This window comes from Stegostoma tigrinum, chromosome 37 (assembly GCF_030684315.1).
Source record: "Stegostoma tigrinum isolate sSteTig4 chromosome 37, sSteTig4.hap1, whole genome shotgun sequence".
Lineage (NCBI taxonomy): Eukaryota > Metazoa > Chordata > Chondrichthyes > Orectolobiformes > Stegostomatidae > Stegostoma > Stegostoma tigrinum.
In genome coordinates, this window is record NC_081390.1 from 6,317,760 (window position 1) to 6,341,770 (window position 24,011).

Sequence of the window (24,011 nt, forward strand, 5' to 3'; positions counted from 1 at the left end):
TTAGAGAATCCATTTTCCCAGACTGTTAGCCTGGGCCTAGGCTGATGATATTACTGCTAATCCAGCACTTCCACTTAGGTCATGGGCATGGTACAGGGAAATGGCATGAAAGTAGAAGAATAGCCGTGACCTGGTTGAATGGCCTTCTCCTGCCCCCATTTCCTATATTCCCTAAGAAGCACTGACTCTGTTTCTGCCTCTACAGATGCTGCTGACTCCACAAATGCCAATTTTATATTGACCAGATTATCTGATCGGTGATATTTGGTTTTGGGATAAATGTTGTTCAGGAAACCAGGGAAGATTCCCAGTTCTTCTTCAAACATTGCCTTGTGATCTTTTACATCTGCCTGAAAGAACAGACTAAACCTCTTTTCAGCATTAAAATTGGATAAAATTGTGGATGCCAGAAATTTTATTTTATTCATTCACAGGGTATGGTTGTTGTTGATTGGCCGCCATTTATTGCCTGTCCCTAGCTGGCCTTGAGAAAGTTGTGGTGAGCTGCCTTCTCGAACCACTGCAGTCCAGTCCTAAAGTAAAAAGAACATACTGGAAATATTCAGCTGGTCTTAACACCATCAATGTGGAGAGAAAAAGAGTTAATGTTTTGTGTTACATATGGCCCTTCTTCGGAACTGAAGAGAGGTGGATGGGTTTTCTGGTGTTGCAAAATAGTAAGAATAAGCCAGAACACAAATGAGGACTAGATTGGAGGGTAGTAGAGTTAAATAACAAAGATATCATGGTACAAAAGGCAAAGGGAATGATAAAGTTCATATTAAAGAATCAAACCATTGGTCCAGAGTAAGTGTTAATGGTAGAATAAACAACTGGTGTGTGAGGCACATAGAAAGTAAAAATAAAATCATTCATTCATTCATGGTCCCTCGCAGATGAGGATGACACTCTGCCAATGTCAGATTGAGTGTGTAGTTGATTGTACAGACCGATGTGGCTACCGCAAGCTCTGTTACACTTGGGACAAGTGGTGACCACAGGAAGAGATGGGTTGGTGTTGGTGTGATAGTGCACTCCTTTTACTGTTTTCGCCTGGCTTCCACTTTTTCCCAACAGTAAGTCTCAAGGTGCTTAATGTCTTCCCAGATGCTCCTCCTCCAAATTGGACAGTCTTGGGTCAGTGATTCCCAGGTGTCTGTGGGAATGCCACAATTCGCCGGTGAGGCCTTGAGGGTATCATTGAAGGGCTTCCTTTGCCCAGCTGGGGCTGGCCTGCTGTTTTGAATCTGGGGGTAGGGCACCTGCTTGGGGAGTCTTGTATTGGTCATGCAGGCATCGTGCCCAACCCATCGTAGCCAATCAAAGCTGGTTAATGCCTCAATGCTGGGGATATTTGTCTTGTCGTTTTGGACTCAGAAAGTTAACTGTGTTTCTCTCTCCACAGACGCTGCCAGACCTGTTGAGTTTTTCCAACATGTTTTTATTTTGGATTTCCAGAATCCATAAGCATTTTGTTTTATATCTTACTATACATGGATCTTTGCTGTACATAATTTTCAACAGTTACTTCAAAGGTATTTAATTGTTATGGACCATTTACTGCTGTGTTAAATCATTAGCGTAATGGAAGAGCTCAGATCTGGATGTGCCCATTGTAATTTGGATAAATGTTTTAGGGTTTTAGCTGGATTATTTGGAGGGCAAAATGAACTTGACGCAAAATTTATCTTTTTAGACTTAGTAACCATTCTGCATCTGCTAGAGCAAATTAATGGGCTTGTAAGCACCAAAGTAGATTGCTCCTTAACAGTGATGAAAGTGAGATTGATTGATTGATAAAATGTTTTCCAGTTTTTCTTCTCCACTGTTTCCCGATGAAAGTGGAGGAAGTGGTGGTGGAGGATTTCAAAGCCACAAAATGTTAGCAATCAGAGGAAAATGATCAGAGTAATTTATCTCTCTGGATGTAGTGCCTCCTGCTACAGTACAGCTCCAAAGGCCCCTAGTTCTCCAGTATTTTATCTACATGGCTTTTTGTTTCAAACACTGGATAGTCATTGTCAGCAGGCTGCAAACCATGTGGCAATGATGTACAAACTTGATCGCAGGAGCAAGAAGTTTTTCTTTCCCTGAGGTGGGAACATTGAGTACAATGTTTTCGCCCAAAACAGTGTAAACTTTTTCTCCCAAATGTGATAAATATTGTAATTCCTTTCACCCAAATGTGAATGACTATGTGAGCCAAACTCTGATGACCATAGTAGCCATTTCCCCTCTCATGTGCTACCTTGTCCACGATTGTAGACTAGATGGTTTATTCACTGAGTCCCTGGGATGTTAGAATTTACTAAAGTTTAAATATTGATTCTTTAATATCACAATAGCATTCTTGCTGGGGATTAAGCAGAGTACCGATAGAAGCAAGTACGTTAAAGCTGCTTCTTCAAGAAGCTCCTCCTATTGAGAGATGGTAAATCTCAAAAGCTTTGGTTGTGCTATTCAGTTAGGAAGTCAGTCGTGACTAATCTTAGCACTGCCTAAATTGACAGAGACAGCTTAGCAGGTGAATTAAGCTCTTTAAACACCACCTCCATCAGTCTCAGCCTCAGTAGCGGCTGAGTGAACAAGGAGAACTCTTCATCTCAGGAAAGGTCGACGATTTTAAATTAGAATTTGGTTCAAGTGCAATTCTGTTGTTTCATAAACTGCTTTAAGAAAACAAGAATATCCTGAGATCAGGCTGTACTGCTGCATGATATTGCTGCTATCCTCATCAAACTGGAAAACATGCATCTTGCTGCCCAGCTTCTGTTTTCAAGGCCCATGAATAACAAATCTCCCAAGAAGATGTCTTCAGAAGAAGAGGAATTTGATCCCTTTTGGAGAAGGTTGGGATTAAATTGTAGTTTTTAGCAATAGCCTGCCTTTCAAAGCCTTTCTCTGCTCTTGTGGGTTGTACAGAGCAGTTTTTTGTGTTAAGACCAAAGGTCCAAGGCTTGTTGCAGATTGAATCTGCCTCAAGACTTCTTCCTCCTCGTCCCCCCTCCTTGCCCCTCCTCACTATGGTATTATTGAAATCCTTCTTTGCCTCTTCGTTTTTGCCATTGGCCCATTAATTGGGTAATTATTCTGGTTATTTAGAATGATTTGACAGGGACAACAGTGATTTCAAAGTCCTGAAAAAGAGTAAATGAATATAAAATTAAGTGAAAGCAATTTAGTAGAGAACTGTGGAAATTTCTCACACGTGGAGTTGTAGGTTTATGGAATTCACTGCTCAAATTATCATTTTAATTTAAAGATTAAATAGGCAGGTTAAGGAAGAAGGGTTAAAAGGATAAAGGAGCAGGATGAGCAGGGATTAAGATTCTGTTTATGCTGGAAATAAACATCAAAATGGACTGAGTGACCTGTTACCTTGCTATAATGCTTGTGTAATTCTAGTGACATTCCAAACAAGTTTACATGGCCAGCATTTTCTTTTGAACTGCCAATGACTTTAACCAGAGCTTGTCTAGACGTAAAAGACTTGAGCATTTTTTCTTGTTGAAGATTGAAGATGGTTTTCAATTTAGAACGACATCTATTCTATTTCCATTTGTCACTTTTTTTGTTTGTCTCTTCAATGTATTTTTGCCTTTAGAATCTCAGAATTGTTATGACACAAAAGGAGGCCTTTCAGTCCATTGTGTCTGTGCTAGGTCTGTGAATGAGCATCTCACTTAGAGCCATTCTCCTGCCTTCTCCTGGAATGCTGCACATTGTTCTGTTTGAATGCCGTATGAATCCTGCCTCTATCACACCGACAGGCAGTGCATTCCAAACCCTAACCGCTTGTTGCATGAAAAAGGTTTTTTTTTCTCATATCACTTTTGCTTATTTTATTGAAATATATGTTCTTTTACTGTAAATCTATGTCCTCTCAATCTTAATCGGTTTGTGAAGTAACTCCAGAAATGCCAATAACCCATCACTAAGTTATCCTTTACTTATAAATGAACAGTCCTTTACTATAGGCTCAGAGTTAACGTTTTGGGTCCAGTGACTCTTCCTCAGAACCAGATCTGAAACTGATGTCCATTTCAAGCCCACTGGCTCCCACAGCTACCGACCTCCGCCCGCCCACCCTCCTGCAAAAATTCCATCCCCTATTCCCAATTCCTCCACATCTGCCGCATCTGCTCCCAGGATGAGGCATTCCACTCCCGCACATCCCAGATGTCCACGTTCTTCAAGGTCCGCAACTTTCCCCCTGCAGCAGTCCAGAACGCCCTTGACTGCGTCTCCCGCATTTCCCACCACACATCCCTCATATCCCGCCCCCACCACAACCGCCCCAAGAAGATCCCCCTTGTTCTCACATACCACCCCACCAACCTCCAGATACAACGCAGCATCCTCCAATACTTCCGCCATCTACAATCTGACCCCACCACCCAAGCCATTTTTCCATCCCCACCCTTGTCTGCCTTCCAGAGACCACTCTCTCCGTGACTCCCTTGTCCGCTCCGCACTCCCCTCCAACCCCACCACACCCGGCACCTTCCCCTGCAACCGCAGGAAGTGCTACACTGGCTCCCACACCTCCTCCCTCACCCCCATCCCAGGCTCCAAGATGATTTTCCATATTAAGCAGATGTTCACCTGCACATCTGCCAATGTGGTATACTGTATCCATTGTATCCGGTGTGGCTTCCTCTACATTGGGGAAACCAAGCGGAGGCTTGGGGACCGCTTTGCAGAACACCTCCGCTTGGTTCGCAAAAAACATCTGCACCTCCCAGTCGCAAACCACTTTAACTCCCCCTCCCATTCCTCAGACGACATGTCCATCATGGGCCTCCTGCAGTGCCACAATGATGCCACCCGAAGGTTACAGGAACAGCAACTCATATTCCGCTTGGGAACCCTGCAGCCCAATGGTATCAAAGTGGACTTCACAAGCTTCAAAATCTCCCCTTTCCCCCACTGCATCCCAAAACCAGCCCAGCCTGTCTCCGCTTCCCTAACCTGTTCTTCCTCTCACCCATCCCTTCCTCCCACCTCAAGTCGTACCACCATTTCCTACCTACTACCTCACCCTGCCTCCTTGACCTGTCCGTCTTCCCTGGACTGACCTATCCCCTCCCTACCTCCCCACCTATACTCTCCTCTCCACCTATCTTCTTTTCTCTCCATCTTCGGTCTGCCTCCCCCTCTCTCCCTACTTATTCCAGTTCCCTCTCCCCATCCTCCTCTCTGATGAAGGGTCTAGGCCCGAAACATCAGCTTTTGTGCTCCTGAGATGCTGCTTGGCCCGCTGTGTTCATCCAGCTTCAGACTTTGTCATCACTGAAACATTAATTCTGATTTTTTTCTTCATAGGTGCTGCCTGACCTGCTGAGATTTTTCAGCAAATTTGTTTTTGTTCCTGATTTACAGCGTCCGCTGTTCTTTCGGTCCTTGACTATACTACTGCCTCATACAGAGTCAGGCAGCAGAGTGTCAGTATCTCTGACACCCTTTTTAATCGTCAGCCAAAGCTCCCTGATTGGACCAGATTAACAGCTCTAATCAGGAAACTCATATTCTATGATGTCTAGGTGACTGCCCTCATTTCAATCACTATAGTTTGTGCATGATAATATTTTCTTATTTTGTCCTGCTGTCTCATAATTTTGAATGCTTCAGTTTGACCTCTTCTCAGCCTCTTAAGTACTCTCCTTATCTGTTGTTCTTTCAATATCTATCTATTGTTTCCATTGAAAAAAACCTTTTATATCCTTGAAGGATTTTATTTTAGCAATTTACAGTTCATTTGATTCATTAATTCTCTGGTCTATTTGCAGTATCTCTTATTTCCTGCCTTCTTCATTACTAAAATCTGATGCTATATTTATGCCTCAAAGCCTAATCTGTCTTTTCTCGTTACAGCAAATTATGATTTAATCATAACCAAAGTTTTTAATAGAATGTTAGCTGACAGGAGGTGTTTGGAGGGCATAGAGATACCATGTGGAAAGCCGCTTGCCAATTTTCTGTGGGCAAACCACAAATTGCTTGTCCACATTCAGGCAGGAGCTTGAAAAAAAACTTCAGAGGAATAAAGGGCTGGATTTCTTTCAAGTAGTAAATCTAGATAAAACACTTCTTAAAGGGACCCAATCATGATAGAATTTAAACTGACGGGTTCAGAGGAAAGGTAGGTGACCTGATTTTAACTCACTCAAACTGTTTCTTTTTAACATGAAGATAAAATCAGCTGATTAAGTTTTTCTCTCCACCCCTGCTGCCAGAGTTGAGCATTTCCAGTTGTTTCTGCATTAATTCAGATATTCCGTATCTGAAATCTTTTGCTTTAATTTACTCTGATATTGGTTGTTAATGGTAATATTTCTTCTCCAACTTTCTTTTACCATTAATGGCCATAGCTTCATCTGTTGAGTTACTAAACACTGGAATTCTCTCCCTAAATCTCTGCCTGTCTTCATTCTGTTAAGACACTTGTCAATATCTACCTCTTTGATTAAGCTTCTGGTCACCTGACCCAATTTCTCCTTATGTGGCTAAGTATCAAATCTTATGGATGTGAGTTTGCTCGCTGAGCTGGAAGGTTAGTTTTCAGACGTTTCGTCACCATTCTAGGTAACATCATCAGTGAGCCTCCGACGAAGCACTGGTGTTATGTCCCGCTTTCTATTTATCAAATCTTAATTAATCATGCTTCTGTAAAATCCCTTGAAGCTGTACTAGCTAAAATTACTATCTAAATGGAAGCTGCTGTTGCAGGGGGACTTGCTAGTGTAATTTCTTCAGTAACTGGTGCTGCAGTACACTTCCCTTGGATCCTGAATCTTGCCAGGGCTTTAACCAAAGACATCCTCTTTGTGTGGGAACTGCAGGGGACAGTCTCTTAGGCCCATAATACTCCTTCTGACGCTGATATGGAACAATGCACTGAGCCTGTCCAGGTATGAGTGTCCTGCTGATTGTCAATACAGAGTTTAGAGACCATGGACTGGATTTTCCTTCCAAGAAAGGAAAAGAGAAATCTGAACCATTTCCAGGTCCTGATCTTTCCCATGGGCAAACGGCCACTCAATTCCCAGTCAATTTCCTATAGATCACATTTACCATCCAATTTACAGAAGACAGTTTTAAAGCTGGCATCAAATCAAAGGTTTTTTCAGCTTGGAAGATGCAGCAGCCTGCATTGGAAGGTAAGAAAGATGAAGGATTCTTCAAGATAGAGGTTCCTTCTCTTTAAATTTTTGAAATTTTTAATTGAAACTTAACTGCAGTAGCTAGGAGTGATAATGGGAACTGCAGATGCTGGAGAATCCAAGATAACAAAGCGTGAAGCTGGATGAACACAGCAGGCCAAGCAGCATCTCAGGAGCACAAAGCTGACGTTTCGGGCCGAGACCCTTCATCAGAGAGGGGGATGGGGAGAGGGTTCTGGAATAAATAGGGAGAGATGGGGAGACGGACCAAAGATGGAGAGAAAAGAAGATTGGTGGAGAGGAGAGTATGGGTGGGGAGGTGGGGAGGGGATAGGTCAGTCCATGGAAGACGGACAGGTCAAGGAGGTGGGATGAGGTAGTAGGTAGGAAATGGAGGTGCAGCTTGGGGAGGAAGGGATGGGAGGAAGGGATGGGTGAGAGAAAGAACAGGTTAGGGAGGCTGGGACGGGCTGGGCTGGTTTTGTGATGCAGTGGGGGGAGGGGACGAGCTGGGCTGGTTGTGTGATGCAGTTGGGGAAGGGGATATTTTGAAGCTTGTCAAGTCCACATTGATACCATTGGGCTGCAGGGTTCCCAAGCGGAATATGAGTTGCTGTTCCTGTAAACTTCGGGTGGCATCATTGTGGCACTGCAGGAGGCCCATGATGGACGTGTCGTCTGAGGAATAGGAGGGCGAGTTAAAATGGTTTGCGACTGGGAGGTGCAGATGTTTATTGCAAACGGAGCAGAGGTGTTCTGCAAAGCAGTCCCCAAGCCTCCGCTTGGATTCCCCAATGTAGAGAAAGCCACACCGGGTACAATGGAGACAGTTTACCACATTTGCAGATGTGCAGGTGAACATCTGCTTAATATAGAAAGTCATCTTGGAGCCTGGGATGGGGGTGAGGGAGGAGGTATGGGGGCCAGTGTAGCACTTCCTGCGGTTGCAGGGGAAGGTGCCAGGTGTGGTGGGGTTGGAGGGGAGTGCGGAGCGGACAAGGGAGTCATGGAGAGAGTGGTCTCTGGAAGGCAGACAAGGGTGGGGATGGAAAAATGGCTTGGGTGGTGGGGTCAGATTGTAGATGGCGGAAGTATTGGTGGATGATGCGTTGTATCCGGAGGTTGGTGGGGTGGTATGTGAGAACAAGGGGGATCCTCTTGGGGTGGTTGTGGCAGGGGCGGGGTGTGAGGGATGTGTTGCGGGAAATGCGGGAGACGTGGTCAAGGGCGTTCTCGACCACTGCGGGGGGAGAGTTGCGGTCCTTGAACACCTTCCACCCCAACCTCAAGTTCACCTGGGCCATCTCCAATACATCCCTCATCTTCCTGGACCTCTCAGTCTTCATCTCAGGTAACCAGCTAGAAACTGATGTCCATTTCAAGCCCACTGACTCCCACAGCTATCTAGAATACACCTCCTCCCACCCATTCTCCTGCAAAAATTCCATCCCCTATTCCCAATTCCTCCGCCTCCACCGCATCTGCTCCCAGGATGAGGCATTCTACTCCTGCACATCCCAGATGTCCACGTTCTTCAAGGACCTACTACCTCATCCCGCCTCCTTGACCTGTCCGTCTTCCCTGGACTGACCTATCCCCTCCCTACCTCCCCGCCTATAATCTCCTCTCCACCTATCTTCTTTTCTCTCCATCTTCCGTCCGTCTCCCCCTCTCTCCCTATTTATTCCAGAACCATCTCCTCATCCCCCTCTCTGATGAACAGTCTCAGCTTTTGTGCTCCTGAGATGCTGCTTGGCCTGCTGTGTTCATCCAGCTTCACACTTTGTTATCTTGCAGTAGCTCAGACATGGCTGCGTAAGGTTAGGGAGAGGGTGTGAGAAAACCCCCTAAAGGGCAACCTAAAGTTTTATCCACTCCCAGGTTGTAAGGAAGGGTTTTTATAGGCTTGGTTGGAGTGCTGCTGGCCCACCTCCAACAAGCTTGGCACCTAAACTGCCTGAACACCACTGAATACAACCCTCCATGTGGTTATTTTTAGCTCCAACTCACTTGTTGGAGAGTAAATCTCCTGAATTTATCCAGTTCAGGTGACTATTCCTGACTTAAAAGAGGACTTGCAGTTGGATAGGATACTGAAGAAGGCGTTTGCCATGCTTGCCTTTATTGGTCAGTGCATTGGGTATGGGAGTTGGGAGGTTATGTTGCAGCTGTACAAAATATTGGTTAGGCCACTGTTGGAATACTGCATGCAGTTCTGATCTCCCTGCTTTAGGAAGGATGTTGTGAAACTTGAAAGAGTTTAGAAAAGATTTACAAGGATGTTGCCGGGGTTGGAGGGTTTGAGCTACAGGGAGAAGCTGAATAGACTGGGGCTATTTTCCCTGGAGTGCCAGACGCTGAGTGGTGACCTTATAGAGGTTTATAAAATCATGAGGGGCATGGATAAGGTAAACAGACAAAGTCTTTTCCCTGGGGTGGGTGAGTCCAATACTAGAGGGGCATAGGTTTAAGGCGAGAGGGGAAAGATTTAAAAAGGACCTAAGGGGCAACTTTTACATACAGAGGGTGGTGTGTGTATGGAACAAGCTGCCAGAGGAAGTGGCGGAGGCTGGTACAATCACAACATTTAAAAGGCATCTGGATGGGTAAATGAATAGGAAGGGCTTAGAGGGATATGGGCCAAGTGCTGACAAATGGGACTGGACTTATTTTGGATATCTGGTCGGCACAGACAAGTTTTGACCCAAGAGTCTCTTTCCGTGCTGTATCTCTGTGACTTTGACTCGATGTCTGAGTAGAGTCTTTGGAACTTCTTCCTATAAATCTCAGTGGCAGCAGTATCCGTGTGAATATCCAAGGCTGAGATAGATAGATTTTTGCTCAGTAGGAGAAACAGGGACTATGGGGAAAGAGCACAAACGTAGACATGGCAAACGTTGGATCAGCCATGATCCAATCAAATGGCGATTCAAGGTGGAGGGTCGGAACAGGCTAGTCCTGTTCCTATTTCGTTGGGCCTTATTATGGTCTTGTTTTGGGGCTGTCTGGAATGGAGCTTAATCTTTTCACTTCTGCCTTAAAATTTGGAACAATACTATTGAGCTAAAGGGTAAGTACTCATTCCCAGCATGAACGTCTTCTGTATTCTATAAAACATTTGCCAGTAACTGTTCAGTACCTACTGCTTATAGCTGACATAGATGCAACTGGATGATAGGAGGATAACTCAATTATATACAACTTCAGGTTATCTCATAAACTCCTTCTAATTTATGGACAGTAAGATAGGTCTTTAATTGTTCAGTACTGTCCTTCTGTCCTAAGTTCAACTTCTTCTAATTGGCTTTCTTTATTTGTAGCTTTGTATAAGTGCATCTGTGAGACAAGCAACCTCTTAAACAGACTGATCTGCTTATTTTATTCAAACATATTTACAAGTGACAAGGTTGACAGTTTTCATCACCTGCGTTCCTGGCCCCTGCACTCCCTGTTTTTTTTTCTGCTTTTCCTCTTGGGGTACATGGATGTACCATTCCTAATGGTTGACTTCAGGCTTTGGTCAATGTGAATATTACATGCAAATCAAAACAAACTCTTACTGAATGTTTGGGTGCACGTCACAGTTTCAGAGCGCAGACAAGCAACAACTGGTCTATATTGCTGTCTATTTGGTACCATTAATGTAGATAAATATCCCAGGGCTTTACAGGAGTGTGACTGAATATAAATTAACGTAGATCCTAAAAAGCAGTTCTCAGGATGGGTGGCCAAAATCTTGGTCAAAGACGAGACAATCAAGAGAGAAGAAAGGGATGGAGAGGCAACTGGGGATTGAACCGAAATCACCCTGTCTGTTTGATTCAGTTCCAAAGACAGGCCTGCATTTCTAAACTTGCACTTGGAGAGCCTAAGCTATTTAATTCATAACAGAGCTGAGTTTTCCCGTAAGTTAAAATCAGTGTTAGCTGTGAAGCAATTGGCCGGAAAATATTTTAAAATATAGAATGCCATCTAAGTCTTGTGATATATCACATAAAACCAAAATATTGCCAGTATTGGAGATCTGAGATAAAAACAGAAAATGCTAGGGAAGCTCAACAGATCTGTCAACATCTCTGCAGAGTAAACAGGAACACTATTTCGAGTCCAAATGACTCTTTGCAATATATGATTGGAGAACTTGAAACAATTTGTGATCACTGTAAAAAGAAATTAAAGATCAATGCTGGGCACAGTACTGCAAAACACCAGACTTCATTCATAGGCTTTAGGAGTCCTCCAAGTTGTTTTCTGAACACTACAGGAAATGACTTTTCTTGTCATTACATGTTCCTCTAGCAGATTTCCCCAGGGTTGTGTAACTAGTAATATTAAGCAAGGAGTCGTGGATTGAAGCAATATTCCAGTGATTTGAGCCCTTAATCCACACTGTACATTAGTGCTAAGGGACACTATCTGCTCCTGTTTCCTCCCACAATCCAGAGATGTGCAGGCTAGGAGGATTGGCCATGCTAAGTTGCCCGTAGTGTTCAGGGATGTATAGATTAGGGGAGATAGGTCTGGGTGGGCTGCTCTGAGTGTTGGTGTGGACTTGTTGGGCCGAAGGCCCTCTTTCCACACTGTAGGGATACTGTGACTATGACTATCCTATTGGGGAAGCCATCTTTTCAATGAAGACTTTAAGTAGAACCCATTCAGTTTGACATGAAAGAGCACATCTCTGCTTTCAGGATCTTATTGTGCATGATTTTGTTGTTACATTTGCCTTCAAAAGATTACCTGTCTTCCAAAAGTGCTTAATTTTGAAGTTCTGTTGGATGTCCTGTGAATGTGACAAGTAAGATATATAAATGCAACTTGTTGTTTTCTCATTGATATATATGACACAACCGCAGATGGTATGTGTGGGGAAATGGTGACGCGGCTGTAATGTCACTGGACGAGCAATCCAAGGCTACTGTTCCAAGGATGTAGGTTCAAAATGCAGGTGAATTTAAATTCAGTTAACAAATCTGAAATATAAAGCTGGTCCCTAAAAATGTCATCAATTGTCACAAAAATTTACTTTGTCCCATGAAGTCCTTGAGGGAAGATAATAAATGACTTAGGAAACTACTCAGTTAAAGTTAGCGAAAGGTAACAAACATTGCAAAAAGCACATAACTACAAATCAATGCCTCCCTCAGCAATCTCTCTGGTCCTTAATTCCCACAAGTGGATGAGTAATATTTTTAGAATGAGAAACATTGTGACTTTGTCTTGATAGAGTTGCAGTAAAGGCTAACTTAATATTAGTTTTAAAAATAAAAGATACATTGGAAATGTGTGCACATAACTGGATCCGAAGTGTGAGATTGGTAAACATTAACTGCACAGCAGAGTGTGAACATACAAAATTGTTTTAGTTAGTTCAAACTGTGAATAAATATATTTGAGGAAGAGTTACACAATCAGTGTCTTGTGAGTGCCACTTTCAATCAATCCGAGACACACTTATTCTGGATCCTGCTGCATGCAACCGATCTTCTAAACAGTGCATGTTGAGACCAGATACACATTTCCCACACACATTGCTGAATAATAGAGAAGATAGTCATCACAACAGATTGCTAATCCCTCCCAACTCATTCACCCCTCTCCTGTTAGTCTGACCGAGTTTGATGAGTTAGCAATAACAGAGGATCAAGCTAGACACCTTCCCTGAGCTGTAATCCCTGGTTAATCCTTTTATCACTTGTCCATATCTTTAACTCTCTCTCCTAAGACATTTCTAAGTTTTAACCCTTACAGCAATCATTTTGTCACTTGTCCTTGTATCTCTTTCAGATGCTCAGTGTCAAACTTAGCTTGAATACATTTCAATGAAGCACCTGGACATTTTGCTACATTGCTAAATAAATGCAAATTGTTGTTGCATGGGCTCACCTGACCAATTAACCTCACTGAGACAAAAGAGAGCCAGCAATTAAGAAAGGAAGCACTCTGATTAATCATTCAAATCTGTTGTTTTATTTCCAAGAGGGTGCAGCATTTTTAAATTATTCATTCTCAGTATGTGGCCATACTGGAGAGGTTGGCATTTATTGCCCATCCCTAGTTGCCCTTATGGCAACTCACAGTGGTCTAGCAGTGGTGAGGGTACGGCGCTGATATTGCGAGGAAGTTCCAGTATTTGACCCAAGGACTACAACTATGCAAATATTTCCAAATCAGGATGGTGTGTGATTTGGAGGTGAATTTGGAGTTAATGGTTTTCTCATGTCCCCTGCTGTTCTTCTAAGTGGTGTAGGTGCTGTTGTCACATCTACACCCTAGGAAAGTAAGCCCAGCATTACTACTCGACAACAATATTTCCTTATTTGTATTTTTTTAACAGTTCTGAAAATGGGGGACAGCAGGCTCACCAGTGTCCATCTACAAGCAGTGATTCCCGTCACCATCGGGATGGCCAAATTGTGAATGGGTGCCCCTTGCTCCAGCCCAGGGCAATAAATCCGGAGAGGCTGAAGGACTTTGGGGAGGATGAGTACCTGGAAAAAGACGTCAAGACTTGTGAAATAGCCGTTACGGGCCACTCAGAGACACAGCTCAGCAATGCCGTAAACATGCCAGAGTACAAGACAAACCGGATCCTAGGAAACTACAGCGGAAAATTCCAATTTGAGGACATCAGTGTAGCAGCTTTCAAAATCTCAAATGGAGTCCAGAAAACCCCCTGCACAGTAAGTTGATAGCTACCTTTCGCAGTGTGAGTCCTGTTTGTGAATGCTGGGCTCACATTCACTCAGTCTGAGGCTTAAAGTTAGCATCTCCATAGGTGCACTGAACATTGAAAATTTCCAAAAGCAAAAACAGAAAGGCTTACATTATATGGTGCCTTCTGCAAGTTCAGTGTTCCAAAGTTCTTCACAACCTATGAGCTACTTTTAGTGTATAGTCACTGTTGTAGCATAGGAAGTACAGCAGCCAATGTTTGCTGAGCTAGCTTTCTCACACTGCAATATGATTAATGATAATTATAAGGATATTCTGTTTGTTTAATAATATTGATTTGAGGGATAACCAGGTAGGACTCTCTTTGAACTAGCACCATATGATATTTTACATCTATCTGAAAGTGCAGAGGAGTCTTCGGTTTAATACTTCACCCCAAATAAAGCCACCTCCATCAGTGCAGCATGACTTCAGCATTACACCAAAGTTCACCTGCTCAAGTCTCAGGAGTGGTGCTTGAACTTGCAACCCTCTTGACTCTGGGTAGTAAGTGCTAGCCATTGAGCCATATCATCATATCAGTGTACCTCTTCCCTCTCAAACCCCAACCCTGTCAATTCAAATACTTCTGAGTCATACATACCCTGCATTAGATTGCACAGAAAAGCTCCCCCTACTTAGTTTCAGCAATGGGACTCAACACTTCCCTCAGCACAGCCCACTCCACCTGTGTGTCAGTTTCCAATTAGAACGTGAACGCTCCAAAGGCTTCTCACATCAAGCCCTCTGAACACTTTCAATTCTGTGCAGCCCCAATTCTGTTACTTCACATTAATATCTTGCCCCTTATTTCTGAAAAATAACATCCACCCCCAAGACAGACATCCAAAACGCCTTTCCCTTTCCATCTTCAAGACTCCGGTTGAAACACAACTCTTTAACAAAGCTTTTGGTCATGTTATTATTTTCTTTTATTCTTTCATGAGGTGTGAGCATCACTGGCAAGGTCAAGATCTGTTACTCATCCCCAATTACCTCTGAACAGACATTTCAGAGTTAAGAGTCAACCATATTGCTGTGGGTCTGGAATCTCATATACTCTAGACCAGGTAGGACGGCAGTGATAATGGGAACTGCAGATGCTGGAGAATCCAAGATAATAAAATGAACACAGCAGGCCCAGCAGCATCTCAGGAGCACAAAAGCTGACGTTTCGGGCCTAGACCCTTCATCAGAGAGAGGGATGGGGTGAGGGTTCTGGAATAAATAGGGGGAGGCGGACCGAAGATGGAGAGGAAAAGAAGATAGGTGGAGAGGAGAGTATAGGTGGGGAGGTAGGGAGGGGATAGGTCAGTCCAGGGAAGATGGACAGGTCAAGGAAGTGGGATGAGGTTAGTAGGTAGGAGATGGAGGTGCAGCTTGGGGTGGGAGGAAGGGATGGGTGAGAGGAAGAACAGGTTAGGGAGGCAGAGACAGGTTGACTGGTTTTGGGATGCAGTGGGTGGAGGGGAAGAGCTGGGCTGGTTGTGTGGTGCAGTGGGGGGAGGGGACGAACTGGGCTCGTTTTGGGATGCGGTGGGGGAAGGGGAGATTTTGAAGCTGGTGAAGTCCACATTGATACCATTGGGCTGCAGGGTTCCCAAGCGGAATATGAGTTGCTGTTCCTGCAACCTTCGGGTGGCATCATTGTGGCACTGCAGGAGGCCCATGATGGACATGTCATCAAAAAATGGGAGGGGGAGTGGAAATGATTTGCGACTAGGAGGTGCAGTTGTTTATTGCGAACCAAGCGGAGGTGTTCTGCAAAGCGGTCCCCAAGCCTCCGCTTGGTTTCCCCAATGTAGAGGAAGCCACACCGGGTACAGTGGTTGCAGTATACCACATTGGCAGATGTGCAGGTGAACCTCTGCTTAATGTGGAAAGTCATCTTGGGGCCTAGGATAGGGGTGAGGGAGTGTGCTCCTGAGATGCTGCTGGGCCTGCTGTGTTCATCCAGCCTCAGGTAGGACGGCACATTTCCTTCCCAAAAGGACAGTAGTGAACAATCAGTAATATTTTTATACTTTCAATCCTAGATTCAGCTGCAAGAGGTTTTCTCAAAATCTTGGCATTACCTTCCCTTACTGACAGTTCTCTAATCCTTTCTTCCAGTTCTTCCAACAACATTTGTTATATACTATCTTCAACATAAAGTGTTCAAGGCACTTCACAGGAGTACTATAAATAAGACTTTGGCATTAAACACTTAAATAAAATATTACAGCAAAATCTAGAACAAGCATTGTGCTAATTTTAGTAACGGTGACCATGAAATTATCATCAGTTGATCTAGAAAACCAATCTGGTTCACTAATGTCCTTCAGGGAAGAAAATCTGCCATCTGCACCTGACTGCAAACCAACAGCAATTTTTGGTTGACTGTTAAACCATCCTGATATGGCTGATCATGCAACTTAATTTAAGGGACTATTAGGAATGGGTAACAAATGTTGGTCTCGCACATCCCATAATAGAATAAAAATAATTAAACACCAGAAGTTTTTCAAAGAGGTTGTTTTAAGGAATGTGACACAAAACTTTTGGGAAGAAGTTCCCATGCTGGGGCTAAGCAGCTGAAGACATGGAACCAATGGTGGAGCAATTTAAAAAAAGGATGTGCAAGAAGCCATCAGATCAGATATCTCAGGTGAATTGTAGAACTGGAGGAGATCTGGCCATAGCGTGATTTTAAAAAAGGGTTGGTACCATTTCAATTTCCCTCTCACCCAGGGAACCAGTGAGCATATTTCCGAAAAGTAAGCTATATCACAACAGTAAACATGAGTTCTGGGCAAAATAAAACATTGCAAAACAAAACATGCACATTTAGTTAATAAAATGTGAGGCTGGATGAACACAGCAGGCCAAGCAGCATCTCAGGAGCACAAAAGCTGACGTTTCGGGCCTAGACCCTTCATCAGAGAGGGGGATGGGGGGAGGGAACTGGAATAAATAGGGAGAGAGGGGGAGGCGGACCGAAGATGGAGAGTAAAGAAGATAGGTGGAGAGGGTGTAGGTGGGGAGGTAGGGAGGGGATAGGTCAGTCCAGGGAAGACGGACAGGTCAAGGAGGTGGGATGAGGTTAGTAGGTAGCTGGGGGTGCGGCTTGGGGTGGGAGGAAGGGATGGGTGAGAGGAAGAACCGGTTCGGGAGGCAGAGACAGGTTGGACTGGTTTTGGGATGCAGTGGGTGGGGGGGAAGAGCTGGGCTGGTTGTGTGGTGCAGTGGGGGGAGGGGATGAACTGGGCTGGTTGAGGGATGCAGTGGGGGAAGGGGAGATTTTGAAACTGGTGAAGTCCACATTGATACCATATGGCTGCAGGGTTCCCAGGCGGAATATGGGAACCCTGCAGCCATATGGTATCAATGTGGACTTCACCAGTTTCAAAATCTCCCCTTCCCCCACTGCATCCCTCAACCAGCCCAGTTCATCCCCTCCCCCCACTGCACCACACAACCAGCCCAGCTCTTCCCCCCCACCCACTGCATCCCAAAACCAGTCCAACCTGTCTCTGCCTCCCGAACCGGTTCTTCCTCTCACCCATCCCTTCCTCCCACCCCAAGCCGCACCCCCAGCTACCTACTAACCTCATCCCACCTCCTTGACCTGTCCGTCTTCCCTGGACTGACCTATCCCCTCCCTACCTCCCCACCTACACCCTCTCCACCTATCTTCTTTACTCTCCATCTTCGGTCCGCCTCCCCCTCTCTCCCTATTTATTCCAGTTCCCTCCCCCCATCCCCCTCTCTGATGAAGGGTCTAGGCCCGAAACGTCAGCTTTTGTGCTCCTGAGATGCTGCTTGGCCTGCTGTGTTCATCCAGCCTCACATTTTATTATCTTGGAATCTCCAGCATCTGCAGTTCCCATTATCTCTGATGCACATTTAGTTAGCTGGAGCAGGCATCATGGGCCGAATGGCCTCCTTCTGCACCATAACACTTTTGTGATTCATTGAAATTGATCATTTAAATGTCTAATCAATAAAAATGACATTTTAGAAGTGCCTGGCAACAGAGTTTACAAATTAAACTTTTTATTTGCTCTTTTGGGTAAGTAACAGAGCACGGGAAATCTTTTTATTTAAGAGAAACATTCTGTCTCACTGCCAGTATACCTTTTAAGATGCATATTTATGATATCAATGTATCTAAGCGTTTGATCCGAAGGTCTAAAGGCCTCATATGCTGTCTCACCTTGGATCACTTGAAGCATGACACTTAACAAAAGTGCTCTTTGTTATAAGCTAATAGTTTAATGTTAGCCCATATACTTATGTGTCTATGAATGTAATGTTTGTGTGTAATAGTTATCTGTACTTAAATGTCTTTTCTTCACATTGCCGACTCGCCCTGACCACAAGACTGCCATTCCCTTCCAAGGTCACTAGTGAACCTATCAGCAGAAAATGAGGAAGAGAATCAGCCACTGATTGGTGGAACACCTCCTTATAAAGTCTTTCACTCCACTTGAATTTTGAATGATAGCTTGCTGGGTCACATGTTGATTATGTGCCAAAATCTGTACAGTGGGACACAAGCACAGGACCTTCTGACACCAAAAGGTGCTATTCAAATTTGACAGCCATTTTCCTACCATTCTCTGACTCAATTTTGAGTCAGTATTTCATACACTCACAGAAATGTTTGCTAAAATTTTGATGGGTATTTAGAACTTGTCAACAACTTAATGAAAGCCAATAAACCTTGGCCTCAGTTACTTAGGAAATACACTTTTTTTTATTTCCAGTACTCCAGGCTCTCTAAGCAATATGGGATGGATCTTTACTTGAAGAAGGAATATCTACACTATACTGGCACTGTGAAAGAGCGAGGGGTGTGGTACTTGCTAACATCACTATCAAAGGTACGGAAAGTAAGATTCATTGTCTCGGCTAGTCCATCATTCTTGATAGAAAGATAACTCAGTGCTGCAAATGCAGGAATCTCAAATGCAAACTAAAAGAAAAATGGGAAAATACAGTGAAAGTCAACATCTATAAAGAAATAAATTACCAGTTAATATCTTGGGTGTAGATTTCACATCACAACTGATTGAAAGGTTGAAACAAAAATTGCAGGAGATCAGTATCTCGCAGCGTCCATGGAGAGAAAGCAAGCCTGACCTGCTGTTATCTCCAGTATTGTTAGTTTACAGTTGAGATTCCATCATCTGCAGTAATTTTCTCCTGATCTGGAAAATTGTTATATTAAAATTTGAAAAGCTCAAAGGAAAGGTGAAAAGGTTTAAACAATGATTACTGGAACGTGTGAGTGAGGCTAGTAGGTTAGGTGAGTGACTTTTTAACCTTTTCTCAATATTTAAATAAGAAATGTATAGTTATTGGGAGTACTGAACAGAACATTGCTGAAAAAATACACATTTTGTTGAAGCTTTTTGTTCTACACTCATCAAGTTGCATAATACCAAACTTAAAGAGAACAATATTTTATACTATATGAGAAGAGAGGGCTGATTGGTTGGCAAGAACACTTTAGTGTATTGGAAGCTACAGAATATTAATGTACATTGTTCATTGTAAACAGGAAAAAAATGTACACACATGACACTTTGGATTTAACTTATCAAAATAGCTAACTGCCAGTATCTGGTTCATTTCTCAGAGCAATGCCTTGACCAATCAGTGCCAATTTGTTGATTTAAATTTAAACAATGCTCAGCAGTTAACCATCAACCAACATCTAACTGATACATTCTCCACAGCAACACCTCCAATATTTGGAGGCCACTTGCAACCAATCAGCACTCTCTTTGCATACAGTAAGCAATTTTATGCCATTTATGTTGGTATTCTTGCAAATATCCTGATGTGTAATAAAGAATAGTTTGACAAGAAGTGTTTGCCTTCAGCAATTTTCAAGTAATAAACGTATGCGCATTTAAAATTAAATATAAGAAGTATACTTTAATTTCTTCAAGAAACAAAAGCATAGACTTTTCCATATTATAATCATACACGTTTATTTGGAAACATTCTATTATGTGTTATAAAATCACCACAGTAATCTTCTTTTCAGAATCTAATACCTTTCTGACATCCATGCTAATCAAACAAAACAACAGCATTGTTTTAAAACACAATATTGTGACAACTTGTGGTATGCAGGCAGGAGCCTGTCTGGTTTTGTGACATCACACGAGAAGTAGAGATGAGGGTTCTGTTCTCTTCTTTCATATGCGCTTGATTTTGCAGTGTTGTGCATCAGTGGCTCATATCTTTCACATGCCTGCAGACTACCCTTGCTGTGTATTTACTGGATGATGTGTATTCTAGATGTTGCGCTTGGTTCGCTCGCCAAGCTCGTTCCTTGTTCTTCAGATGGTTCATTACCCTACTAGAAGTCTTAGGGGTCCCCTATGACTACTGGGCATCAGAATTAACCCACATCAACCCTGCACCACCTGCTAGCCTGAATCAAAGACCCGTTACTCCTTATGGACAGAACTAACGTTATATGCAAAATTCCTTGTGAAGACTGCAACAAATATTACATTGGACAGACAGGAAGAAAATTGGCCACAAGAGCACACCAACACCAACTAGCAACAAAAAGACACAACCAATACTCACTTGTCTCCATCCACATGGATAAGGAAAATCACCAGTTTGTGAAACAGCAGGATCCTACAACAGGTCAAACAAGCACGGGAATTCCTAGAGGCCTGGTTCTCCACTGAGAAGGCCATCAACAAACACATCAAACTAGACCCTATATATAGTCCACCGTGAAGGAAAACCGGAAACAAGGTAACCCAGCTGAGCAGACAGTGTTTAAATGCCAGGCGGGAAAACACGACAGCACTTCACTGGAGGATGCTGTGATGATGTTACCCAGCAGGGTAATGAAACATCTGCAGAACAATGAACCAGCTCAGTGAGCCAACCAACCTCAACATCCACAACCCCAACTACAAATCTACTCAAAAACCTTAGTATTCCAGATGGCTGGATCACATCAGAACAATGTAAAAGTGCCTCTAGTTCTTTTTTAAAATTCATTCATGGGAGGTGGATGTGAATGGCTGGGCCAGCGCTTATTGCCAACACAGAATCATAGAGCTCTACAACATGGAAACACACGCTTCAATCCAACACGTCCATGCCAACCAGATATCCCAAATTAATCTAGTCCCATTTTCCAGCATTAAGCCCATATCCCTCTTAAACCCTTCCTATTCACGTACCTATCCAGATGCTTTTTAAATGTTATAATTGTACCAACCTCCTCCACCACCACCTCCAGCAGCTAATTCCATACATGCACCACTCTCTGCCTGAAAAGGTTTCCCCTTGGGTCCCTTTTAAACCTTTCCCCTCTCACCTTAAACCTATGCCCTCTAGTTTTGGATTCCCCTACCCTGAGAAAAAGACCTTGGCCTTTCACACTACCCATGCCCCTCATGATTTTATAAACCTCTGTAAAGTCACCCCTCAACCTCTGACACTCCAGGGAAAATAGCCCGTCTATTCAGCTTCTGCCTATAGCTCAAACCTTCCGACTCCAGCAACATCCTTGTCATTTTTTTCTGCACTCTTTCAACTTTAACAATATCTTTCCTATCACGGGAAGACCAGAATTGAATGCAGCATTCCAAAAGTGGTATAACCAATGTCCCCTAGAGCTTTAAAACATATCAAAAATTACAGGAATTTCAACAGACATGTTCGCAACAAAGCGCTTAGATCCCTTCCAAAATTAACGCACCCACAGACTTAAGCAATCAAACAAGTTTACACGGATTTCTTACCAGACTAATGTAATTACATAGAACAATTAAACTACTATACATTACCATCTAGAAAACCCTCAGAACCACAGTATTTGTGAAATACTGGCATAAATGATCTACAAACTGTTGCTGGAAAACTATAGTATTAAGAATTTTTCTATTCAATACATGATAACAGCAGAATTGTGGAATATTGTGTCAATGTGATTTGCACCTGATGAACTCGTAAGAGGTTCCAGGATTTGCCTCATTTAAGATTGAAAATGAGATAAAGCACTGGATTGGGCTGTACAATAGGATGTTGTCAGTAGGAGTAAAATATCTGGAGAATCAGCAGTTGTTAAATGCATAAAGCTGGGATTTAAATTAACCTGAGAGATAATAGGAACTGCAGATGCTGGAGAATCCAAGATAATAAAATGTGAGGCTGGATGAACACAGCAGGCCAAGCAGCATCTCAGGAGCACAAAAGCTGATGTTTCGGGCCTAGACCCTTCATCAGAGGGCTACAGACCCTCTGATGAAGGGTCTAGGCCCGAAACGTCAGCTTTTGTGCTCCTGAGATGCTGCTTGGCCTGCTGTGTTCATCCAGCCTCACATTTTAAATTAACCTGGCAGTTTAACAGTAAATGACTAGCTGTAACAGTAGAAAATTTTTGCAGCCCAATTCGGGTCATATTAAAGGTAATAGGAACTGCAGGTGCTGGAGAATCCAAAATAACAAGGTGTTGAGCTGGATGAACACAGCAGGCCAAGCTAGAACCAAGGTCTATGCCCGAAACATCAGCCTTCCTGCTCCTATAATGCTGCTTGGCCTGCTGTGCTCATCCAGCTCTATATCTTGTTATCTAGGGTCGTATTAAACTTGATTACTAAACCAGAAGGTTTTAGTGAGCAGGAAATAGGATCAGTGGACAAGGGGTAAAGTGACTCAGCACCTGAATTCACTGAGATTTGACAATGAAGAACATTGTTTAGTTTGGCATCCCATGACATCCTTCTCAGAGGACAGCAACGCAATGTATCTGGCAAGAGGCGTGGTCAGGTTCAATGCTGTGTATGCTGCATGAAAGGTTTCTGGAGTAGCTGTACAGGAAGGCAGAATAGCTTATTAAGGCTGCCCAGGGAAAGCTGCGCAACAATTCCACACATCAGATTGATGGCATGTTGCAGTGTTACGTTCATGGGCTATTGTATGTTGCTGGTCAGGGCAGCATTTGCTGCAAGTCTTTTGTTATGAACCAGACCAAATCTCCTCAGAATATATTAAGGAGAGAGCTAGACCCCAACTTCTTCCTATTCCAGAAGGCAATTTGATTGGTCAAACTACCTGGCTTGAAGCAAAACACACTTTATTCTTACACTACATTTAAAATACAAACAAAGGAAAGAAGAATTGAAATAATGCTACCAGAAAACGTAACAGAATAATAGATTATTTAACTACTAAACAGCAACTGTTCGATATGGTAACACCCCATAAACACACCCTCTGCAAAGGCAAATTCAGTAAAATAGATTATCTCTCATGCAGTTCTAGCAGCAGGAAGAGAACACAAGTTTTCAGCGGTAACAGAGAGAAGAATAACAGCTTCCACATCCACCATCAAGACTCCAGCAATTACTGAAAGTTAAACTGAAATCCTGGTTCTGTGGGAATTTGACTCAACCCCTTCATGCTGCTTCTACTGTTTCACTTTAAGCAAGAACCCAAGGCCTTGCAAGCTGTTTATTGTCTTGGAGCAGACCGCTCGTCTCAACCTCGCTTCATAAAATCCAAGACAAAATACATCTCTTAATACCATAGTATTGTCACAGCTAATTGCCTCTGAATGATTGACTTGCTAAGCCATTTCAGAAGGTAGTTAAGATTCAACTACATCATTGCCAACCTGGAGTCATATATAGATCAGATTGTGTAAGGATGGCACATTTCCTTCCCTAAATGACATTAGTGAAGCAAATGGGTTTTTACAACAATATATAATAATTGTCATGGTCACTACTATTGAGACCAACTTTATATTCAAGAATTATTAATTGAATATCAACTCCATCACCTGCCATGGCGGTATTTGAACCCATGTCCCTTGTGCTTTAGCCCAGACCTGTAGATAAATAGTACAATGATATTACCATCACTCATTGTCTCCCTCACCCTAAAAAGCCTCTGTGCAGCTTGAAAAGTTGTTTCTTTAAAACCTTTGTAAATAGACTTCAGAGAGCAGGAAGAATGGTGGTTGAGAGAATCTGTCTGGGCAGGAAGAGGAAGGGAAATGTGCTTAATTGAATAGCTTTTTCAAAGTGCCAGTACATGTAGGATAAACTAAATGACTCTGCATTTGCACTATGTGAGTCAATGAGCTGTCCTGTTTCATTCTGT

At 43.2% G+C, this 24,011-nt stretch overlaps 2 protein-coding genes across 4 annotated transcripts in view; one reads left to right on the top strand and one right to left on the bottom strand.

Moving 5' to 3' along the window:
• The window catches only part of LOC132206360 (placenta-specific protein 9-like), a 60,600-nt gene that overhangs the window by 14,468 nt on the left and 22,121 nt on the right, over nt 1-24,011 (bottom strand). The window contains exon 1 of one of the 2 annotated variants that reach the window (XM_059640259.1): nt 13,529-13,579. The exons of the other annotated variant lie outside the window; for it this stretch is intronic. Within the exon in view, the coding sequence (XP_059496242.1) occupies nt 13,529-13,564 (36 nt within the window). The 5' untranslated portion in view covers nt 13,565-13,579. Of the gene's footprint in view, nt 1-13,528; nt 13,580-24,011 lie in introns of those variants that run through there. 2 annotated transcript variants of the gene reach the window in all.
• LOC125467578 (L-threonine ammonia-lyase) overlaps nt 2,518-24,011 on the top strand; it is a 52,447-nt gene continuing 30,953 nt past the window's right edge. For both annotated transcript variants that reach the window (XM_048563642.2, XM_048563643.2), the window contains exons 1-3: nt 2,518-2,849; nt 13,501-13,846; nt 18,626-18,742. In XM_048563642.2, the coding sequence (XP_048419599.1) occupies nt 2,749-2,849; nt 13,501-13,846; nt 18,626-18,742 (564 nt within the window). In that variant the 5' untranslated portion in view covers nt 2,518-2,748. The remainder of the gene's footprint in view (nt 2,850-13,500; nt 13,847-18,625; nt 18,743-24,011) is intronic.